This window comes from Schistocerca americana, chromosome 5, assembly GCF_021461395.2.
Source record: "Schistocerca americana isolate TAMUIC-IGC-003095 chromosome 5, iqSchAmer2.1, whole genome shotgun sequence".
Lineage (NCBI taxonomy): Eukaryota > Metazoa > Arthropoda > Insecta > Orthoptera > Acrididae > Schistocerca > Schistocerca americana.
The window spans coordinates 388,518,031-388,537,276 of record NC_060123.1 but is presented as its reverse complement, the minus strand read 5'-3'; the positions used below and the strand labels follow the sequence as shown (position 1 = coordinate 388,537,276).

Sequence of the window (19,246 nt, the reverse complement as noted above, 5' to 3'; positions counted from 1 at the left end):
AGAAAAACTTCTCGCACTTTCCCTCCTGATTCAAGGGATGGCGCTGCAAGCAACGCGGGATAGCAACTACATCTATGGAAGTAGAGGGCACCACTTCGCTACGCGCCATATCGCTGATGTATTCCAGCCAATCAGTAGCCGTCCTTTGCATATAAAAGTGGGAACCTCGCTAGTTCACGACAGTCAGTTTTAGCCCTGACGACGACCATGGAGGTAGTGGTCGAAAGCTCGGAGATTAATCCTGATTTGACGCGGCATGTACACCGAGAGATTTTTACTCAAGAAATACGTCGCGAAAGACTTCGTAGCCACGTTATATAAAGCAGTAAGATAGTTGGGAAAAAAGCTATACAGTCGGTGAAGGATCTTATTAGTAACACCATTTTCACGAGAAGTGTTGTTTTGAGGCAAGTTTGTTATATTTCCTCTATTTCTGCATGTGAAACCTACATCATGTACCATTCTGTTGGGTCGTAGTGTTTGAGATCTTATTAGTTTATGGTGTTCCGTGTCTTGAGTTTGATCGTCCCCAAACACAAAATATTCGAGCATATAGGTGGCAGTTTTGGTCAAATCCATTGCTGTTGTGTTATCACTTTTCATGGGTGTTGTCATTGGAGTATTATTTCTGCTTTTTCCTGATATGATTCGATAGACTGCATTCCAAGGGTAATTTTTTGTGGTCAAATGCAGTATTGCTTTCAGAACTGGTTTTCTTTGTGTAGCTGTGCTGTATCCTTCTTCTCTTTATGATATTGTTGCCTTTGTAGCTGCCTCATATGTTTGCTATCCTTTGTCCTTTCATAAATTCACCTTCACGTGTTTTCCCCCCTTCGCATTGCGGTTAATTCAAATGTCCACCAGGGGACAGATTTGCTCCAAGTTCTGTGATTCAACTGGTTTTGTATCTTGAATGCTTTACTGCATGAGGCATCTAGAACTTTTTCAAATTCTGTGATTACAGTTTCAGCATTTGTTTCCGCTTGAGCTTTTGCTGCCTAATTCTGGTCTATTTCTTTTAAGTTGTGTAAGTCTGTGTTTGGTAAATATTTGTAAGTTCTTCCAACAAGTACCCATAAAGGTCTCTCAGGTTTGACAGTAAATACTTCAATTTGAATTATGCTACCAGCATATGCCGTTGGGCATGATACTAAGCTAAAAGTAATAAAGTTACAGTCGGAGCAACTATCTTCTTCACCACGCTTCCATTGGCTTAGTGTCGGCAGTAGATGAGAGGTGACCATAGTTAGATCAGTACTGCTCTGTCCTTTACTAATTAGTCCAAGATTCCCCCCATTCAGTAGGTATGGATTAGTGGAAGCCAGAAATTCTTCCATGTCTTTTCCTCTGGAGTTCGTGACTGTATCATGCCACATGCTAGATCTCATAGTGCTATCCGTATAAGTTACTAAACCATCTCCTTTATTGTAGGTTATTGTGTCATCAATTTTTCTCAGGTCATCTTCATTGTGTTTTGTGATATCTAAGTACATGCTAGACATGAAAAATCATATATTTGCTTTTACACTGAAGAACCAAAGAAACTTGTACACCTACCTTATATTGAGTAGGGCCCGTGTAGGGCCTCCGCAAGCATGCAGAAGTGCCGCAACATGACGTAGCATGGACTCAACTAATGTCTGAAGTAGTGCTGGAGGGAACTGACACCATGAATCCTGCAGGGCTATCCATTAATCTGTAAGAGTACAAGGGGTGGAGATCTCTTCTGAACAGCACATTGCAAGGCATCCCAGATATGCTCAATAATGTTCATGTCTGGGGGGTTTGGCAGCCAGCAGAAGTGTTTAAATTCAGAAGAATGTTCCTGGGGCCACTCTGTAGCACTTATGGATGTGTGGGGTGTTGCATTGCACTGCTGGAATTGCCTAAGTCCGTTGGAATGCACAATAGAGACGAATAGATGAATGTGATCAGACAGGATGCTTATGTACATGTCACCTGTCAGAGTTGTATCTAGATGTATCAGGGGTCCCATGTCACACCAATGGCACATGCCCCACACCATTGCGGAGCCTCCACCAGCTTGAACGGTCTCCTGCTGACATGCACATTCCATGGATTCATGAGGTTGTCTCCATACCTGCTGGATACAATTTGAAATGAGACTTGTCTGACCAGGCAACATGTTTCCAGTCATCAGCAGACCAATGTCAGTGTTGACGGGCCCAGGCAAGGCATAAAGCTTTGTGTCATGCAGTCATCAAGGGTAAATGACTGGACCATCAACTCCGAAAGCCCATATTGATGATGTTTCATTGAATGGTTCACACATTGATGCTTTTTGATGGCCCAGCATTGAAATCTACAGCAGTTTGCAGAAGGATTGCACTTCTGTCACGTTGAATGATTCTCTTCAGTCGTTGTTGGTCCCGTTCTTGCAGGATCATGGTACGGCCGCAGCGATGTCAGAGATTTGATGTTTTACCGTATTCCTAATATTCATGGCACACTCATGAAATGATCTTATGGGAAAATACCCACTTCATCGCTGCCTCAGAGATGCTGTGTTCCATCGCTCGTGCGCCGACTATAACACCAAGCTCAAAGTCCCTGTCATCTTCACAATCTGTCATTATAGCAGCAATAATTGATCTAACAGCTGCACCAGACACTTGTTGTCCTACTCAGGCGTTTCCGACCGCAGCGCCATATTCTGCCTGTTTACATATTTTTGTATTTGAATATGCATGCCTATGCCAGTTTTTTTGGCACTTCAGTGTACTATTGCTACAAATACTCCATCTGATTATTACGTAATCAATATCTTTATTGGTTATCAGTATGGCTGCCCTTTCTCTTGTCATTTGCACTAAATATCTTGTAGGCTCTAGTGATTCCGTCTACGTTTTGTTGATAATGATACGGTTCTTGTATGAAAGCAATATCAGTCTGATATTTCATATTAAACTGCATTAGGTTAGATGTTTCTATGGAGTGCTGTAGATTTATTTGTATGCACGTGACTTATATATTATTTTCTGATGTTTTCAAAAAGGTTTGGAATTCTTTTGAAGACAGGAGGTAATCTTTATGGATATTTTCCACCAGTGGTGCACCTCTCATTGGGGAATATGATACTGATGAAGCACATTCAGAATCTGTATCCATCATGTCATCATTTGTTGTGTAGTGCCAGATGCAGGTAGTGCGTCAGTAGTAGGTGCTGCACTTCACGCTATATGAGCTGTAGAATTAGGTTTGTCAGTCATGCTAAATTCACATAAGTCTTTAGTTTCCATAAGAAACACATTGACAGTTTCGTTTGACAGATTTTTTAAATCTGGTGTTCATTGGAAAAAATATTGTTATTAGTGATGACTGAACTGTAAGCAGTATCCTTATTAATATCAAAATCAAATCAATGTCTTGCAATGATGACACACAACGTGGTCCATGGTAATTTACACATACATAGAAATAATTTCCTTGATAGGGGATCTGTATCGTGAATGGTACTTTGCTTAAATCGTCAAATATGTATTGAGCAGTGCAACAAAATGATTTTATACAAGAGCTTCCCTGAACCCTGGAGCAGGTTGGAATATCTCTGATATGCGGGTAGTATATGTCCCATTTAGACATTTTTTAACTATTACAGCATTACTAATAAATGGAAATACGTTAGAAAAGATAACTCGTGTGCTGGCACTTTTAAAATGCCTCACTGGTGTCATTATCTCTATAACACACAAATTATTCTCTTCTACTAATCAATCTGTATTTTCAACATTTCTTTTAAAAATACAAATGTTGCCTCCCAATATGAGAGCAGTGCATAATATTGATGCCAGAAATTATGTCAGTTACCGATTTCACATAGTCATCTATTATGATATTGGGAACATTGCCGATGATGACAGCTATTTCAGGTGAGGCCACATTATTAGAAACAGATGATTACTGTTTTGCTAAAGCAGCTGGTGTTTGTTGGGAAGATTCAATTGTGGAAGTTTCATAGTGAGCCCATTTCAATGCACATTGGTAGCTTTGGTGTTGGCAAATGACTGTAGTGCTGCACTGTAACTGTTTAAGGAGCTTGCCTTGTCAAAGAAGCTGCTATTTTTATCTCAGTTACACAGGAGCTGTACTCTCTATGCTAAAACGAATTAGACAACAGTGACTCTTGTGACTTTACTAACACAATAAAGTTCATAAACTGCAACAGTAGCTTTAAACCACTATTTGAACTTTTGCAATAGCAGACACACACAAGTGTTTACATTCATTGCTAATTGGAGATCACATCCAATTGAATGTAAATGTAGTTGTTGATTCATTGTGCAGGATGTCATTTCACACATTACAAAAGTGTTATCAAGGGTAAAAATTGCTTCGTCACAATGAATTTGGCACCGGATTGATTCTTTCAACTGCTTCCTGTACATGCAGAGTGCCAAGTAAGCAAATCATTCTGAAAATATATACTGCAGAAATAAGATGTAATGGAAGAATTTTAGTCAAGCACATCTGAGTTATAATTTCCTAATTTGTTTTGTACAGGAGATGAGTGTAGTAATAAGTTGGATTTATTTCAGACATGACCTTGGAAGACTTTGTCTAGTATATAAAGTAGGATAACTGTACTATAATAGTTAAAGTTTAAAGACTGAATCTCTCATTCCATACAGGAACCCCCCTTGTTTAATAATAATTATAGTAATAATAATATAACTTGGAGTAGTGGAGATATCGATTTAATTCTCTTTTCTTTACATAGAGGTACCTAAGTGAATAGGTTTTGAAATTATATCTTTAAGATTGGCTCCATTCTGGCCAATACACATGGAGAATCAAAATCACAAGTTTTGGTTGACTTTGTCCAACAAGTCTCCGTCTATGTCGGCAATAGCAGCACAAATACTGTTCCACAGCTCACCCAGGGTCTGTGGACAATTGGTATACACCAAGGATTTATGATAGCACCAAAAAGGGGCCAAATCTGGCGAGCATGCAGGCCACTGAATATTGCCTCTCAAAGAGATGAGATGGTCAGGGAACTGTTCAGACAAGATTGTCATTTATGTTCATTCTGTGTGAGCCATAGTATGGTATTGTTGGAACAAGACGTCCCCCCCATCCATTTATTCAATTTCAAGAAGAAAAACTCCTCAGTCATGTAGACATGATGATCAGAAGTGACCATAACTGCCCAATTATTATCATCGACAAACCATGGGCCAATAATGCCAATTTTAAATAGTGCACTCCAGTCACAGTTCTGTAGGAAGAGGCTGGTCATTCACACATCCAGACAAATGAAAATGTGTCTCATAGGTGAAGAACACAAGGATGTTGTGAATTTCTCAAGGCTTCACATGCATTGTTCCATGAAACAAAATCACTTGGATTGAGTGTGTGCACTGCTGCCAGTTTATATGGATGAAATTTCAGGTCTTCAGAAGAATTTGTATCACTGTGTGATTGGAGTTTGCAAGAGCATCTGCATGGTCATGTGCAGATTGCAAGGGGAAATTCATAAGTACCAGCTTTACTTTCTTGACGTTTTCTGGTGTCCCAGTGGTCCTTGAAGGTCCTAGTTTCTTTTTCTGCGCTCTACCAGTATCCAGAAATGTGTCCACCCACACAACAATCGAATTTTAATCAGGAACACACCTGCAGGAAGATGATATTAAACTGTTCACTAAATGCACACTGGTTTGCAATGACCAAATGGCCATTGGAACACTATGTTGTCACAATAAACAAGCACTCCTCTTTCAACTACTGCATGGTCACTATTAAACTATCCTTAATAAAAAATGATAATAATTAGGCTCTGTCCTTTCAAAAGTGCTCAACCCCATGCAGCAGTGAGTAACGGTGGCTTTATAGTGCATGTTTCAAATAAGGTAGTTCGCACACTGCACCCTGTATAAGCCAGCCCTCACAGAAAGAACCATGTAGTCAGGCAACTGAGTGCAGAAGACCTCTTGCAGCTAAATATATGAAATTTATAACTGTGAGCTATTGGTAACAGCTCTATTAAATTGCTTCATGATGATTCACATGATTAAGGGGCAAGTAATGTTTTGAAATCAAACATTGTGTTCAAATCATACAACGTAGTCTTTCGTGGCTGGTATTTGCGATAATCCTGATATTTTATTCATGGGCATAAGGCCATATTCCAAGGCATAAGTTTCTGCTTAATGTTTCATCTTCTGCCACTGGAGACTTCACCAGAGGCTCTAATGACTCAGAAAGCTCTTACAGACTCGAAACAAGCTCAGCAAGCTGAACTGTTTACATGTATCCATGCAATGGATAATTTGTCAGAAGTTGACGGAAGCAAGGAAGCTGGGGCTAAGAATTTTGTGGTACCTTAAGTAGTGACAGGAAAAAGAAATCTAAGACCTGCCCAGAAGACGGGGAAAAAAAAAAAAAAAACAACAAAAATGGTTCAAATGGCTCTAAGCGCTATGGGACTTAACGTATGAGGTCATCAGTCCCCTAGACTTAGAACTACTTAAATGTAACTAACCTAAAGACATCACATACATCCATGTCCGAGGCAGGATTCGAACCTGCGACTGTAGCAGCCACGTGGTTCTGGACTGAAGTGCCTAGAACCTCTTGGCCACAATGGACGGCTAGTCAACAAAATTCTGAGACTGCACAGACAAGTGTATATTGGATATAAGGGAAGTCAAATTGGAAAAAAATACTCGTAATAGTCCAAGAGAGGCATGAATATTATGTCCAACGTGTACTTCAAAGATGTGTGTGAACTCTGTTCAAAGGAAGTGTCATCAAATTTCTACTGGTGACAGGCAGGCAATTTTTAACACTTTCTGGGAAACAGTGCCATGGAATCAGATGGAGATTTATGTAATCAATCTTGTGAACATAATTTCAACCAAACATCCAGGAAAGAACACTGGCGAACCAAGGAGAAAAAGCATGCTGCTTTATTATCTGAGAAATAACATGGGAAAACATCAAGTACACAAAAAAGTGTTTCTCAATACTCGTTGACATAAATGAATGGACAGTGAGTTAATTACACATGAGATGAGCCCTGATTTGAATCATCGCATTCCTGAATAAAGTAAATGAAAAAAAAAAGCTAACAAAAACTTCGTAAAACAATTCCTGGGCTGTCTTTCGAAACTGCCATCACATTACTGCAGGAAATCCTCCTCCAAGCTGTATCTTGAGCATATTGTACAAAGCAAACAACAGCTGTATGAACTCTACACTGAAAAATAAAGTAAGGAACAGATTTCACCATTAAATTGGGCCCCCTTTAACTTCATTTTCGAAGAGGGTAACTGTAGCTTACTTTCCTCCCAAGAAAGACCAGTGCGACTTGTGTTGTAGTTACAGGCTCGGAAACGTGAGTGAAGACATCCAGTGGAAGCTCTGCACAGTCTACACACCATGGACTTAACAGGCCATGAAAGTGGCACCACTTTTAGAGGCAAGTGCAGTTTATTATAAAACAAAGTTGGCTGTCCATAACTTTACAGTTTATAATTTGCAAAGTCATGATGCAGTGTGTTACTGGTTCAGTGAAATGCAAGGCGATTTGATTGCAAGTTTTGCCTCTTGTATCATGGACACACTATCCAAAACAATTAAGGATAATCCTGTCCCTGTCATTTTGTGTTCTGATGGGTGCACATATCAGAATAGAAATGTGATATTATCAAGTGTTTGGTTAAGATTTTGTTCAGGAGTATTTATTACGCAAAAGTTCGTGGGGAAAAGTTATACTCAGATGGAATGTGACTCAGTCCACAGTTCCATCAAGTGCAAGCTCAAAAGACGTGAAGACTTCCTAGCCTTGATATCCAGAGGCGAGAAGAATGCCATGACCTTAAAAAGTCTACTACCCAGGTTACACCTTTTTCACTAACTATGCAGAGAAAAGTGTATGGCTGTATGATTCAATTAGGCCTGGAAGAGCTGCAAAGAATGAGCCAACAATATAGACCTGAGGGTGATACAGTACTAGCCAAACAGTATTATTTACTACAGGTGCACTTTCAACTAAGTGTGGCAAGAAAAAACCAGGATGCCAGAGAAAAATTTCTGGAGAAGGTTTCTTCCAGAAACTGTATAAAGAAAGACTGAGTGTCAAGGAAGCCAAATGGTATCATTTACAACTTAAGACCATTGTTCCTAAGGATTGTCATTTGCTATTATGCCAATATTCCTTAAAAATTATCATCTTGGTCTTTATTGTTTTAAGAGTGACAGTGTGGTGCAGTTCTTTGTTCGGCAGTTTTTCTTGAAAAAACCAACATACATAATCAGATCCATGTGAACTGTGTATATATCTGAAGTTGTCTTTGTGAAGTCGACCAATAAAATCTTTCCAAAGCGATTTTATTACTTTATTCAGTACCAACAACAACGTAAAAGTAGTAGGTCACACAGGAGATTGACAAATAGTGATTAAATAACATTCCTCATCCGTAAATACTGAGATAATTCCATATATCTGCAGTAATTAAGCTTTCTAAAAGAGTATTTTCTTTGTTTCAATTTTTTATGATCCAGAACATCACTGTAGTGCGACAATGCAAATTTCATGTTTTGCTACTTATGTGGTATTGTTTCTTCATCAGTATTACGTAAAATTTCAATATTTAAAATACGTGCTTCGCTCAACTTGATCCAGATTCCATAGTTGAAGTTCAGCCAAATATCAGAGCTGAATGGGCATTTTCATTGAAATATCACTTATCACAATTCTCAGTGTATGATTGCTTGCTCATCATTGTCAAAGACCATTAAAAATTTCATACTTTTTGCATCAGAAGTGGTAGCTAAGCACTGTATATAAAATACAAAATGATTAGTTCATAGTCAACACAAAACATGCATATGCATGGAGGAACACACACAAACCAATAGGCAAATTATTATTCAAATTAGATAACAAGCTGGATTGTTCAGTTTTATAACTCATTCTTTTTTTTGTTTTTACCTCATGTAGCAAAGGAAATTTTACTTTGAATTTCCGCACTGATTATTATTATTATAATTATTTATAACTGTTTTCAGTGCGCAAACCTTACCTATTATCTAATTTGTTATATGTTTCATTATGCTTGTTTTTTGATTTGTGAAATTGCAAGCAATTTAGCAGTTTCATTCACCAACATTTTTCTCATAATTATACACACAGTTTGCTTCAATACAGATCTATGCTTTAAGACCTCCAACTCGAGGATGGGCTATTCTAAAACCCACTAGAGGCTACTGCCCTCACAAGAAACTCGATGTAATCAGAAGCATGTGTACACTTGACAGTAACCATGTTATAGCAAAGGATTTATTGTAGGCTGGAATCCCAAACTAGCAGTTTTAAAAGGAAAGTAGATAATAGCATGGTTTCTCTTTTGTTGGTAACATTATGCCATTTTATGTTGTGACACATATGCCAGATATACTGCATAATCTCTGTTGTAGCCTTAACATAACTATACTTTCAGCCTTAGGAATATTCATGGGCAATAGTGTTATGCTGCTGAATGGCTAGATGTGCTACATTACAAGTGCTTGGTGAAAATAAATTAGTTAATTGCGATGAATGAGATCAACAGTTTGCTGCAGGTTCTAAGAGAGGGAATATTCCGTGCAGAAATATTGCATCCAGGGGAAGTATTATTGTGGAATGTGGTGTTGGGGATCAGGTCATCGTGCAAATTGAACTTTTACATCTGATGGAGAAGTTGTAAAGGCGGGGTATATTTTTCAGTAATTCTGCGTGATTTGTAGACTAAAGTGTGATGATGGGAGTCTGTGGTTGAGCAGTTTTTGTTTTGTTGTTTTTATCAGTTTGAACAGTTGGTATATGGGCACAGTAGTAGACGTTTCCTGTGGAATTGTGCTGGGGTGGAGCAGATATTCTCCAGATTCATTTCATCAAGACAGAGACAACTATGAAAAACTTAATATGCTACCATATGTTCAAGAGATATTCATCATTTTTTTCTGTTTATAAGCTATGCAGAATGTTGTATTGGCAGTTTCAATACAGTGAATGGTTAAGTGAACACTGTATGTTGATCCTTTTAAATTTAGCATATTTCCTGCTTTCATTCACAAATTTTGACTAATTGTTTACCACCATACCGAAAAAATAATTCTCAGAAGTTAATAGTGTAAGCATCACCATGAGTGTGAAACAAATTTTTGTAGACAGTAGTGAAATTCTGTATCTACAATATCATCTTTACTTTTAGCATGTCCGCGGCTCGTGGTCTTGCGGTAGCGTTCTCGCTTCCTGTGCACGGGGTCCCGGGTTCGATTCCCGGCGGGGTCAGGGATTTTCTCTGCCTCGAGATGACTGGGTGTTGTGTGTCTTTAATCATCATTTCATCCTCATTCACTCGCAAGTTACCGTAGTGGCGTTAAAGAACTTGTGGAGTGGCGGCCGAACCGCCCTGTGAGAGGTCTCCCGGCCACCAATGCTATACGCTCATTATTATTATTACTTTGTATCTGTTAACATGTGTGACTGACAAAATGCTGCAAGGCTAAAAATGGTTCTCTCCATTACCGCCAAATTAAAAACCAGTGTGGTTTTTGTAACATCTCAGATTCGTGTTGCCTGTTGTGTTGTATATGTGTGAGGGAAAATGCATATATCTGAGAAATGCTCCATGTATGTAATTTTATTTTTGATAATTAAACAGCACTCTTGATTTTCTGTTTCTAGGATATGAACAGGAAGAAATTGATGAAACACAACCTGGAAGTGATGCGAGACAGGAAGACCAGAATAAAGAAAAAATAAATGTTGACATAGATTTTCATAGATGTGTAACGCACATAAATAATCTGTGTGTCAAGGAACGAATTATACATGTTGTCAATGCGGTATTGTAATGATAGTGTCTTGATTTATTGCTGCCAAGACATTTATCTTTTATTGAATAGGGACTGATGTAAATAGTTCTTGTAAATAATTAAGTAAAGAAGAAACTATCAGTATGAATGAAGTAAGACATTTTTGTAATTATCACCACCATTTTTCACATTTGTATGAGATGAAAAAAAAAAAAAGTTTCATTTGGAATTTATTTTCTGAGAACATTCCACACCAATCAGGAACTTAATAAAAATGCACATTAAAAAATTTAAAGAAGTTAGTGCTGTATTTCATGCTCAGGTAAGAGAAGTCCAGTGTACTCTGAAACGAGATGCATGAATGATCAAAAAACTTGAATAATTGAAATATTTTCACACATTTATTTGGGATTATGTCTACAGAATGTGAAGTAATGGTAGACTTAGCAACCGATGTGTGGATGCACTGAGACACAGCTTGACACAGTCATCTTCTACTGCCGGTACAGCTTAGTGTCTGCTGGTACCCCTAGCAGCTGGCAAGCCACACTGCTGGTCCCCGTGTGCAACACACACACCTAAGAAAGTGAATGACGAAATCATTTATATGATCAGTACCTTGTCCTTTATGTTGCCCGATCGCTGCCAGTTGGACAACAGATCTGTGAGCGGAGTAAAGTTGGCTAGTGCATGAAATCAAACACAATGAGATTCTGGTCTCTCTGCTCTGGGGTTAAGTAGAAAAATATTAGATGTTTCCATATGGCGACACTGGATGGTGGCTGCATGTGTCGCTCTTGATGCATGGCTGTCATTGTTGTCCGAAAGTGCTGCCATGCTCCAGCGTAGACTGATTGAATAACCTGTGACGAGCTGGCACCTCACTCCCTGATGAATTTCAACAGACATGAGTTGCCGGTACAACTGAGGCGGTAACCACAGACTACCATAGTCTTCTCCTTTTTTCACGGCACCTGAAAGTCAGTACCAAACCAGCTTCCCTCCCTCAGTGCATGGGATGGTGCTCAGCACCTGGGAAGGCAACATCCAAGTCTTCTATGGTGCCACTGGTAGATGGCCCCTGTGCCACACAGAGCTCCCTGTTGGGCTACACTACAGAATAGGACAAAAGTTACCCAGAGAGTGATGTCATTGCTGGAGGTGGGAGACTGGCCACAGGTGGCATTGACGCAGGTAGATGGGCCTGGGTAAAGAGGCACCTACTTCCTTGCAGTGCCGCCTCTGTCTGCTGTGTATGGCTGTTCAACAACTGAGCACTGATGAACTGGCAGAGGACTGGAAATGAGAAAGGAGTAGGGTGAGCAAGGCATAATATCATATGAGGAAAGAGAACCAGAAGTAGGAAGAGCAGATGATCTTGAAGGTGTGGGAGAAGGCTGTGGAGTTCGGTCATCCACTCGGGGCAGATTTGGAATAGGTATATGTGTGTGGGGAAATAATGGAAATTGGAGAATACAATTGCTTGAATAATTCGAAAAATTGATTGGAAAGAAATTGGAAGGTAATTTATGAATCTGTACACAATCCTGGGTGAACTTTAATTGATACCAATATCAAAAGACCCTTAATATCAATATATTCAAGGTCAATATTCATAATTCACATTATGTACTGCTTCACATTAAATACCATTATGTGTAGTCTTGATTATGACAGTGTCGATGGAGGAACGCTCCTCCGTTGTTCACTTAAATTCATCTTGTCTGCTCCGAACCTCTTGATGCAGGTTCTCAGCAGTGGATGAAATGATGAACAGACAGGGATGGACATCTTAAATGTTTGAATAAATTTTGCCTGTATAATAATTAGTTATAACACTTTTAATGTATGGCTGAAATACACATTTTTTAACAATGCTGGTACAATGGATCCAAGCATATGTCTGCATGCTACCACTTTGTTTTTTTTTTAAAAAAAGAAGGATGAAGATACAGGAATTAATAAATTGAAGAGCATATTTCTTATTTTGTTTCATGCGGGTGTATCAAAACATTTTGCCTGCCACAAAACAACTCATTAATTTATTGTTTGTGTTTGTAACCCATTCAGATTACATAATCTTAAATACAAGAAAAGAACAAAAAAATACTGTGATTCTACACAATTGCCCACCACTGTGCACTGACATTACAAAGAGGTGCATAGTATCTGAGCTTATTTCCCTTTTTGAGGGTTGATAATCCTGGCCAGTATTGGCATAGCCTTTTTATTTTTCCATTGGAATTATCCTGAATGGTTATCAATTTATATGGCAATGTCAGCTTCTTTTAACACACACACACACACAGAGGAAACATTCCAAGTGAGAAAAATATATCTAAAAACAAAGATGATGTGACTTACCAAACGAAAGTGCTGGCAGGTCGATAGACACACAAACAAACACAAACATACACACAAAATTCAAGCTTTCGCAACCAACGGTTGCTTCGTCAGGAAAGAGGGAAAGATGAAAGGATGTGGGTTTTAAGGGAGAGGGTAAGGAGTCATTCCAATCCCGGGAGCAGAAAGACTTACCTTAGGGGGAAAAAAGGACAGGTATACACTCGCGCACACACACACACACACACACACACACATATCCATCCGCACATACACAGACACGAGCAGACATTTGTAAAGGCAAAGAGTTTGGGCAGAGATGTCAGTCGAGGCGGAAGTACAGAGGCAAAGATGTTGTTGAAAGACAGGTGATGTATGAGCGGCGGCAAAATGAAATTAGAAATTAGCGGAGATTGAGGCCTGGCGGATAACGAGAAGAGAGGATATGCTGAAGGGCAAGTTCCCATCTCCGGAGTTCTGACAGGTTGGTGTTAGTGGGAAGTATCCAGATAACCCGGACGGTGTAACACTGTGCCAAGATGTGCTGGCCGTGCATCAAGGCATGTTTAGCCACAGGGTGATCCTCATTACCAACAAACACTTTCTGCCTGTGTCCATTCATGTGAATGGACAGTTTGTTGCTGGTCATTCCCACATAGAAAGCTTCACAGTGTAGGCAGGTCAGTTGGTAAATCACGTGGGTGCTTTCACACATGGCTCTGCCTTTGATCGTGTACACCTTCCGGGTTACAGGACTGGACTAGGTGGTGGTGGGAGGGTGCATGGGACAGGTTTTACACCGGGGGTGGTTACAAGGGTAGGAGCCAGAGGGTAGGGAAGGTGGTTTGGGGATTTCATATGGATGAACTAAGAGGTTACGAAGGTTAGGTGGACGGTGGAAAGACACTCTTGGTGGAGTGGGGAGGATTTCATGAAGGATGGTTCTCATTTCAGGGCAGGATTTGGGGAAGTCGTATCCCTGCTGGAGAGCCACATTCAGAGTCTGATCCAGTCCCGGAAAGTATCTTGTCACAAGTGGGACACTTTTGGGTTTCTTCTGTGGGAGGTTCTGGGTTTGAGGAGATGAGGAAGTGGCTCTTGATATTTGCTTCTGTACCAGGTCGAGAGGGTAGTTGCGGGATGCGAAAGCTTTTTTCAGGTTGTTAGTGTAATGCTTCAGGGATTCCGGACTGGAGCAGATTCGTTTGCCACGAAGACCTAAGCTGTAGGGAAGGGACCGTTTGATGTGGAATGGGTGGCAGCTGTCATAATGGAGGTACTGTTGCTTGTTGGTTGGTTTGATGTGGACGGAAGTGTGAAGCTGGCCATTGGACAGGTGGAGGTCAACGTCAAGGAAAGTGGCATGGGATTTGGAGTAGGACCATGTGAATCTGATGGAACCAAAGGAGTTGAGGTTGGAGAGGAAATTCTGGAGTTCTTCTTCACTGTGAGTCCAGATCATGAAAATGTCATCAATAAATCTGTACCAAACTTTGGATTGGCAGGCCTGGGTAACTAAGAAGGCTTCCTCTAAGCGACCCATGAATAGGTTGGCGTGCGAGGGGGCCATCCTGGTACTCATGGCTGTTCCCTTTAATTGTTGGTATGTCTGTCCTTCGAAAGTGAAGGACAAACCTCTCTCCCAATCCGAAACCTCTGTCCTATCCAAAGGCCTCACCTTCAGCCCCAATCCCAGATTCAACCAAACAGCCCTTGTCAAAAATTTACTGTCCTCCACCCGTACTCTCTGCTGGAAATATCAGTTTGCCACGAAGAAAAATGATCCTAATCCTACTCCTAATTATCCAACTCCCCAATACGCTATCCAAATTAAACCCTGTCTGGAACAGTTCCGTCCTCCGTCACAGCGGGACCCACCTCCTCTTCCTCAAAATCACCCTCTCCAAACTTTCCAGGAATTTCTGGCTTCCAACCTTGCCTCTCAATCCTTCCTAAAAAACCTTAATCCTACTCCCAACATCACCACTGCTGAAGCCCAGGCTATCCGTGATCTGAAGGCTGACCAATCCATCGTCATTCTTCCGGCGGACAAGGGTTCCACGACCGTGGTACTAGATCATCGGGAGTGTGTGGCTGAGGGACTGCGTCAGCTTTCAGACAACACTACTTACAAAGTTTGCCAAGGTAATCCCATTCCTGATGTCCAGGCGGAGCTTCAAGGAATCCTCAGAACCTTAGGCCCCATACAAAATCTTTCACCTGACTCCATCAACCTCCTGACCCCACCAACACCCCACACCCATACCTTCTACCTCCTTCCTAAAATTCACAAACCCAATCATCCCGGCCGTCCCATTGTAGCTGGTTACCAAGCCCCCACAGAATGCATCTCTGCCTACGTAGATCAACACCTTCAACCCATTACATGCAGTCTCCCATCCTTCATCAAAGACACCAACCACTTTCTCGAATGCCTGGAATCCTTACCCAGTCTGTTACCCCCAGAAACCATCCTTGTAACCATTGATGCCACTTCCTTATACACAAATATTCCGCACGTAAAGGGTCTCGCTGCGATGGAGCACTTTCTTTCACGCCGATCACCTGCCACCCTACCTAAAACCTCTCTCCTCATTACCTTAGCCAGCTTCATCCTGACCCACAAATTCTTCACTTTCGAAGGACAGACATACCAGCAATTAAAGGGAACAGCCATGGGTACCAGGATGGCCCCCTCGTACGCCAACCTATTCATGGGTCGCTTAGAGGAAGCCTTCTTGGTTACCCAGGCCTGCCAACCCAAAGTTTGGTACAGATTTATTGATGACATCTTCATGATCTCGACTCACAGTGAAGAAGAACTCCAGAATTTCCTCTCCAACCTCAACTCCTTTGGTTCCATCAGATTCACCTGGTCCTACTCCAAATCCCATGCCACTTTCCTTGACGTCATCTCCACCTGTCCAATGGCCAGCTTCACACGTCCGTCCACATCAAACCCACCAACAAGCAACAGTACCTCCATTATGATAGCTGCCAACCATTCCACATCAAACGATCCCTTCCCTACAGCCTAGGTCTTCGTGGCAAACGAATCTGCTCCAGTCCGGAATCCCTGAAGCATTACACCAACAACCTGAAAACAGCTTTCGCATCCCGCAACTACCCTCTCGACCTGGTACAGAAGCAAATAACCAGAGCCACTTCCTCATCTCCTCAAACCCACAGAAGAACCCCAAAAGTGCCCCACTTGTGACAGGATACTTTCCGGGACTGGGTCAGGCTCTGAATGTGGCTCTCCAGCAGGGATATGACTTCCTCAAATCCTGCCCTGAAATGAGATCCATCCTCCATGAAATCCTCCCCACTCCACCAAGAGTGTCTTTCCACCATCCACCTAACCTTCGTAACCTCTTAGTTCATCCCTATGAAATCCCCAAACCTCCTTCCCTACCCTCTGGCTCCTACCCTTGTAACCACCCCCGGTGTAAAACCTGTCACATGCACCCTCCCACCACCACCTACTCCAGTCCTGTAACCCGGAAGGTGTACACGATCAAAGGCAGAGCCACGTGTGAAAGCACCCACGTGATTTACCAACTGACCTGCCTACACTGTGAAGCTTTCTATGTGGGAATGACCAGCAACAAACTGTCCATTCACATGAATGGACACAGGCAGAAAGTGTTTGTTGGTAATGAGGATCACCCTGTGGCTAAACATGCCTTGATGCACGGCCAGCACATCTTGGCACAGTGTTACACCATCCGGGTTATCTGGATACTTCCCACTAACACCAACCTGTCAGAACTCCGGAGATGGGAACTTGCCCTTCAGCATATCCTCTCTTCTCGTTATCCGCCAGGCCTCAATCTCCGCTAATTTCTAATTTCAATTTGCCGCCACTCATACCTCACCTGTCTTTCAACAACATCTTTGCCTCTGTACTTCTGCCTCGACTGACATCTCTGCCCAAACCTTTTGCCTTTACAAATGTCTGCTCGTGTCTGTGTATGTGCGGATGGATATGTGTGTGTGTGCGAGTGTATACCTGTCCTTTTTTCCCCATAAGGTAAGTCTTTCTGCTCCCGGGATTGGAATGACTCCTTACCCTCTCCCTTAAAACCCACATCCTTTCATCTTTCCCTCTTTCCTGACGAAGCAACCGTTGGTTGCGAAAGCTTGAATTTTGTGTGTATGTTTGTGTTTGTTTGTGGGCCTATCGACCTGCCAGCACTTTCGTTTGGTAAGTCACATCATCTTTGTTTTTTCTCTTAACAAAGAGCTTGCTGTAACTGCATAGTCCCATTGTTGTCAGTCAGCATCTGTAGTGTTTAGCTTGCGAAGCATGTACACGCAGTGCAACATCCGTTATTGTCCCGGTTCGCACTCACATGTTCAGTACGAGGCCAGAGTGTCTGTGTCATGCATTTACAGTAGCTTTCACTGCACTAATTCATGCAGCTTGTGTTCAGCAGTGTGATCCTTTGTGAAATCTTTGATGCGGTAACAACTGGTTTCCATATCGGCGGCCCGAGGAGTATTTTCACCTCGGCACTCTCACTTATTCAGTGATGAAACTGGCTGTACATCTGACAGCTGTTGACGAGGTAAGTTTCTTGCTGCTTTTGCGATTTTTGTTTACCATGGGGGCACTCGCTTATTCTTTTAACACGTACACTTAATTCTTGGCAGCCAGGTTTCGTATATTTTTGCCCTTTGCTTTTGAGCGTCTTTCATACAAAGCTTCTGTAGTGTCCTTTCCACATACTGTACACATAACATAATAAAATACAAATAAAATTACAAAATACACTTAACCTATTCATTTGCTGACATGCCATTATCGTTATTTATATACATTATAGTCTGCACATATTCTCTCCCCTTTTTATACATAGTGTCATTGCTTGTCATTTTGTTTTTATTTTTGTTACATTATTCGATTCCAATTATATGAGTACACATTTTACTCTCATTTTTTTGATATAACATTCATACAGTAACATATTCTGTTTTCTTTTATGGCATAAATTGATATACGTTTCATTTCAGTTCACAATGATTTCTTGTGGGAGCATATTTATCAATTCAAAAGAATCAAAGCAGTAAACAATAGTCAGTACAATAGATACTACGTGCCGCTCAGGTAATTATGCATGGCCTCACCTCTTTAGCATTCTCCAGGAAGGATCTACACACTACAGGGTTGAAGAAATTCCACGGAAAGGCATTTATGTGCTCAGTTATGTCGCATTTATAGATTTAACTGTGATCCCAAGAACAAAATAGTTCATTGTTTACAAGCTCAACTCAAATCTGATGATACCAATCGTATCAAATACTTACCAGTGTTCAAAAGTGCAGCTCAATATTTACTTGTTATGTTCATTGTATAAAGGACAACCATTTCATGTGCTGAGCTTTACAGAGTTGTATCATCAATACAATATGTTACATACAGCGATCATAAAACAATGTTTACATAAGTAACAAATGTGCATAAAAATTTCAATGTAATTCAGGTGTTTGACGCTTTCATGGGTAGTCGACACTCACTGTTTCCTTCTTCACATACTTTCACACTATCTCTATCACATTCATATGCGTCGGTATAACAATTTACAACCTACTGAAAACGATAGGGACTGATGGTCAGACTATAGTTTTGCATGTTTACCCCAAAGGAAATATTCAAACTTTTTAAAGGACCAAATTACAGCCAAACCCTCCAACTCCGTAACTGATTATGAACATTCAGCTTCAGATAAGATGCAGCTGGTGAAGTTAATTACTTTAGGAATAAGTTTTCCCTCTTCTACCATTTGAAAAAGGCGTGCACCCAGACCTTGAGAAGACATTTGGTGCATAAACAAAAATCCTTCTTCATGTCTCACATCAGATGATTTGCAATTGTGAATAATGACTACCATCAGCTGTAGAATGAAATGACAACAATGAATATTTGTGCCAGACCGGGACACGAACCCACTTACCGGGAGTGGTCGCCTTACCAGTTGGCTATCCATGCATGACTCACAGCCAGACCCAAACTTCCTTATGTTGTCAACCATACGTCTATGATTTGTACTCTCAAACCTGCTATATGTATTCCTGT

The 19,246-nt window shown here is 40.9% G+C and overlaps 1 protein-coding gene across 7 annotated transcripts in view; it reads left to right on the top strand.

Moving 5' to 3' along the window:
- Positions 1 to 10,980, top strand: part of LOC124615425 (cap-specific mRNA (nucleoside-2'-O-)-methyltransferase 2) — a 310,465-nt gene extending 299,485 nt beyond the window's left edge. For all 7 annotated transcript variants that reach the window (XM_047143304.1, XM_047143300.1, XM_047143301.1 and 4 more), the window contains one exon: positions 10,694 to 10,980. In XM_047143304.1, the coding sequence (XP_046999260.1) occupies positions 10,694 to 10,863 (170 nt within the window). In that variant the 3' untranslated portion in view covers positions 10,864 to 10,980. The remainder of the gene's footprint in view (positions 1 to 10,693) is intronic.
- The last annotated feature ends 8,266 nt before the right edge of the window (positions 10,981 to 19,246 follow it).